Below are 5640 nucleotides of genomic sequence, written 5' to 3' on the forward strand. Positions count from 1 at the left end.
ATTGGCAACGCGGCTCACATATATACATACACAGACAATCACAGGATGGGAAACAGGTGAGGAGACAGGGAGGAGCAGACAAAGGCGGGGCAGACACGTGACAATAATAAAAACATTAGCACGTGTCCTAAGGTCCGCGCAGATCCCTGACAGAACCCCCCCTTAAGGCGCGGCTCCCGAAGCGCCCAAAACCCGACAAGGTCCAGGAGGGGGGGCGAGGCCCACGGTGATTGGCAGGTGAGGGGAGCAAGGACGACGGCGAGGCCAGTGGGGGGAGCAAGGACCACGGCGAGGTAGGCAAGGGGAGCCAAGGCACACGGCGAGGTAGGTGGGGGGAGCAGGGCACACGGCGGCGCAGCCAAAGAGAGCCGAGCGACGTCCACAGCCGAGCTGAAGGGCCGAAGCGACGTCCGCATCCAAGCTGAAGGGCCGAGCGAAGTCCACAGCCGAGCTGTAGGGCCGAGTGACGTCCACCGCCGAGCTGATGTGCCGAGCAACATCCCCCGACGCACCGCGGCCAGACCCCCGCCTCGGTGACCAGAGAAAAGGGGCGGGAGGGCGGGAAGGATCCTCCGCCTCGGGCCCGCAGCACCCCCCGCGGAAAGAGTGAAGCGACGTCCTCCTCGGAATCTGTACCGACGTCCTCCTCGGAATCTGTACCGGAAACGGAGCGGCGTCCTTCACCGGAACATGCGGGGCGATGCCGCAGGGCGCCAAACAAAAGAAAAAAGGGGGCCAACCAGGATGACGACATCCTCCGCGAACATGGTGAGGCGACGTCCTCCTCGGGATTTACCGGAAACGGAGCGGCGTCCCTCACCGGAGAAATGCGGAGCGATGTCTCTGGACTCAGGCCCGGAAGAACTGACGGAACAGTCCCAGGGGGAAGTGACGCGACGTCCTCCTCGGAAAAAAACGGAAACGGAGCGGCGTCCTTCCCCGGAGAACAAAAGGCAAAAAAAAAAAAAAAGGCCGGTCCGAGCTGGAAGCTATCCTGCTGGGTCTGCTGGATCTTACGGCGGATTCATTCTGTCAGGCCCCCGGATACGGTGGGAAGGAGACAGACCCGTCGGCAGGATAGCTTCAAATGATAGGGGTTTAATACAGTAGGGAAACAAACAGACATCCACACGACACGGGGAACTAACGGAAATTACACTAATGAATCCGCGCTGCCATTGGCAACGCGGCTCACATATATACATACACAGACAATCACAGGATGGGAAACAGGTGAGGAGACAGGGAGGAGCAGACAAAGGCGGGGCAGACACGTGAAAATAATAAAAACATTAGCACGTGTCCTAAGGTCCGCGCAGATCCCTGACATGATGACGTGACAAGTGAGTGACTGATTGCCGTGAACGTCATGTATAGACTATCTTAAACTTTCTTGTCTCTTTGAATTTTAAACCATTCTGCATTTATATACATTGCTCCATTAAAACCTCAACATCTGGTGAACACAACTCTCCACTAAAAAAGTGAGGGGGACGAATTTACTTTTTATAAAAAGTGTGAATGTTCTTAGCGAGTACACCAGTAGGAGCTATCACTCAGACATCTGCAAAAATAGCACTTATTTTCACACTATCATAATACAGGAGATTCGGCAATTGCCACATGAATCAAGAATGATCCTGCACAGGTTCATTTCAATTGCGTCCCCATGTCCCCCGCGTAATCTACGCCCCTGAATCAATGATACAACTACAAGAGAGGACTTTAGATCCACTCAGAGGAATCCAGTTCACCGATGACTGGATGTCGACTGGATAACGCGGCAACGTTGGGCACTTTCCTGGTTAATTATTTTCAGGTAAGACCAATTAAATGATAAAACAGAGCATTTAAACTGTTATTAATTAGCCAATAAGCGAAAACAAAACGTGTTTTAAGGTGGCATAGCATGAGTGTTGACATGAGATAAATGTGTTGAAATGGTGTTTGTAAACATTATATAGCCCCCCCGGACCATAGGTATGGTCTGATTAACCACTGATTAACATCCATTCAATCGAGTGCACATGGATGACCTTCTGGAGGGAATCAAGGTGTGTGCACTTCAGCTAGAGGACCCTAAATGTCTTTCCTATCCTCATTTTTTTTAATCAGTAGCCTGCTTTCTATTGTTATTGTACAAAAGGGAACCTGTTGTTTTTGCTTAGATGATGATGATGATGATGATATTATCAGGTAATGATGAATATTACATTGTTAAAATTAATGCCATTAAAACATTAAGTAAATAATACAAGATTAAGCATGTTGTTATGGGGAATAGAAAATTACATGGTTATAAAGGCATCTCATCACACTGTGTGTTTATTGTCCAACAACAGCACAGTGTATTGTGCCTTCACACGCTACCAGAATTATCATCAATATGAGTTTCCCAGTAGAAGCCTGAACATGAATGAATAACTCATGTCATAATGATGGCTGGGAATATCTGAGATAATTTTGTTTCCTAAACTATTAGAATAGTAGTACTTTTTAATCTTTTTCTAGGAACATTTAATGTTGTATAACATCTGTGAAATTTTGACAATGGAGACTCTAAAAAAAATTAACAAATCAAACAAAATAACTTAATATGAATAGAAAATATCCCTTTAAAAAATAATGTTTCATAATAATGGGCCACATTATCCCTGCCAGTCTTGGTGTAAGTTGTTACTATAGAAACAATAAGGTATTAGATCCTTATAGCTGGCACTAGTGTAATGATGGAGCTGTTCTTATAGAAAATAAATTAACAGCTTCTGACCAATCAGAATTATACGTTCTGTCATAAGCAAATAGAACTCTCAATTCTGTGAAATAAACCTGTTGCCATTTTAAACGTGTCCATAGTGTGTGTTTGCCCTGTAGGCTCTTGAAGGGAATTGGGCACTTGGGTGAAAAGGAGCTGAAGGAAAGAAAGAAGCTTATCCAGGAGGAGAATTGCAGGGAGCTGCAGAAAAAAAATTCCAGAAAGGTCCTTGTGTTTGTAAGCATTTAAAAAAAAGACTGAATATATTTAAGAGGTGGGGACAGGAACAGGTTTTAGTTGAAGCAGTTATGTCTGGAGCAAGAACGGGAGAAGTCCATGTGGGAGCAGGAGTTGGGGATGCTGCAGGGAGAGAAGGAAGCCAAACATTTTAAAACCTGGGCAGAGCAAGAGGACAACTTTCATCTGCATCATGCCAAGCTCAGGTATAACGCACATACACACATGTGTATACATAGCAAATCTCTGCTACAACACGATGCTACCGCCACCATTCTTTAAATCGAATGGTGTTCTCTGTCCATACATATCAATGATTGTTGTAGACAAACAGTTGCATGATGTTTTATCTTATCAGAGACATCAGACCACCAAAAGGAGAAATAATAATAATGGAATAATTATAAACATATTGAGTAACTTCCAGAGCTGCCAATTCCCGATTCAAAGTTACCAAAGCTGCTTGAAACATGTCAAAACTTGTCTGTGAACTACGGGTTGTAATTTGTTGCTTGTCACATTCAGGTCTAAGATCCATATTTGAGGTGGCCGAGCAAAGCCCATTGACCTGCTGGCTAAATACATCAGCACTGAAGATGATGACTTGTCTGTAGAAATGCATGAACTGTACACCTTTCTGAATGTCTGTCACAGACATGGATGACCATCTGGTGGATATCAAGGTGTGGGCAATTCAGCTAGGGGACCCTAATTGTCTTTTCTATCCTTCTTCTTTTTTAATCAGTAGCCTGCTTTCTATTGTTATTATGAAAAAAGAGAACCTGTTGTATTTGCTTAGATGATGATGATGATGATGATGATATTGTTATTTCTATTATTTGTCTTAAAACTGAACATTCAGCCCAAACCTATGGTCTAGGATGTGAAACATTGAGGGGTTTATATTAATAACATTATTTTTAACATCTCACATAAGCAACTAGTAGAAGAGCCCTACCTTGCCCATGCCATGTAGACTCGCACCTGCTGCAGGAGACACTGGTGTCCAGCTTTGAGCCATCGACCTGGATCTTACTCTCTATGTTGATGTGCAGTGCCTGCAGCTGGCTGTACGTTTTACCTTTAAACACAGACTGCACATCTTAAAAAAATCAACTAAAATTCTGACACTGAACTGAAAACCAACTGAGGTTAAAAAAGGTATAGGCATAGGTTTAAAAGGTTTAAAAGTGAATTTTGGTTGATTTTTTAACCAAAATGGACGCGCGGTGGCTTAGTGGTTAGCACGTTTGCCTCACACCTCCAGGGTTGGGGGTTTGATTCCCGCCTCCGCCTTGTGTGTGTGGAGTTTGCATGTTCTCCCCGTGCCTTGGGGGTTTCCTCCGGGTACTCCGGTTTCCTCCCCCGGTCCAAAGACATGCATGGTAGGTTGATTGGCATCTCTGGAAAATTGTCCGTAGTGTGTGAATGAGAGTGTGTGTGTGCCCTGCAATGGGTTGGCACTCCGTACAGGGTGTATCCTGCCTTGATGCCTGATGACGCCTGAGATACTGTAGGCACAGGCTCCCCGTGACCCGAGGTAGTTCGGATAAGCGGTAGAAAATGAGTGAGAGTGAGTGAGTGAGAGTATCACACTGGTAGACACAGAGTAAAAAAGGTTTCACTATTTATTGTGTTCAGCTGCACAGCAGGACCCAACACTTTGCATACTGTATAGCATGAGAGATGAAGGGCCATGATCATCGATTACATCAAGATTTTATAGACAGAACTCAAGTAAAGAAGATATGTAAAAGCAAGACATCATCAATCACTGGCTCAAAATCACCGCTTGCTCATCTCCTGGTCAAGCTAATCTGACCAGGCCAAGGTCTTCTAGAAGGCCTACTAGAAGATTTACTGGATGTTGTTTATGCCTAATTCCCAACAACTCGTCTCCAGTCCCTAATGCCCTTGTCATAATCTTAATAAAACAACCGATGACAATGTCAGTCTCTGGTCACTACAGATACAAGGTAAAAGCATAGAAGGACAAGGCCTTATAAACATCTTTAGAATAGAAATTTCCACCACAAAGCTCAACGGCATCCAGAATGAACTCCCTTACTTTATGGAGAATCTGCAAAAATAGTATAGCGAGCCAGCCAGTTAACCTTAGCCAAATACAGTAATCCCTCGCCACTTCGCGGTTCAAGTTTCGCGGTTCAAGTTTCGCGGCCTCAGTGCATCGGTGATTTTTTAAAGATTATTCATCGAAAAATAAAAATAACAACGGTTTCCCAGGATGCCAGACAAAGAGAGAGACACTCTCAGAGGCTTTGTACATACCCACGGGCACTCAAACAATGCACGTGATTGGCTCCCGGCGCGACATCTGAGCTGATTGGCTGCGCATCATCGCATCCTTTCCCAGCTTCTTCCCTTGTTGTACTGTATCTTGCCACTCTCATTCACGCTGTCAACTGTGTCTCGCGTATTGCGTATTGGGCCCTTACAATGCCTCATAAGCACCGTGCACTTGCAAAAGATTCCACTAGTGAGCCCAAGAGGAAGATGAAGATTATGACCATAATTGAAAAGGTCAAACTAAGGTTTTATAGCTAAATAGATTTAAGTAAAATATATGTGAGTGATTGAATGTATAATATTAAGGTTTTATAATTAAATAGATTTAAGTAAAATATATG

The 5640-nt window shown here is 44.6% G+C and overlaps 1 protein-coding gene across 1 annotated transcript in view; it reads right to left on the reverse strand.

The window, feature by feature from the left end:
* Positions 1–3048: 3048 nt before the first annotated feature.
* Positions 3049–5640, reverse strand: part of LOC132843292 (semaphorin-4E-like) — a 14185-nt gene continuing 11593 nt past the window's right edge. The window contains exons 15-16 of the mRNA XM_060866505.1: positions 3977–4073; positions 3049–3115 (exon numbers count right to left, since the gene is read on the reverse strand). Coding sequence (XP_060722488.1) covers positions 3049–3115; positions 3977–4073 — 164 coding nt within the window. The remainder of the gene's footprint in view (positions 3116–3976; positions 4074–5640) is intronic.

The sequence above is a fragment of the Tachysurus vachellii genome, chromosome 1 (assembly GCF_030014155.1).
Source record: "Tachysurus vachellii isolate PV-2020 chromosome 1, HZAU_Pvac_v1, whole genome shotgun sequence".
Lineage (NCBI taxonomy): Eukaryota > Metazoa > Chordata > Actinopteri > Siluriformes > Bagridae > Tachysurus > Tachysurus vachellii.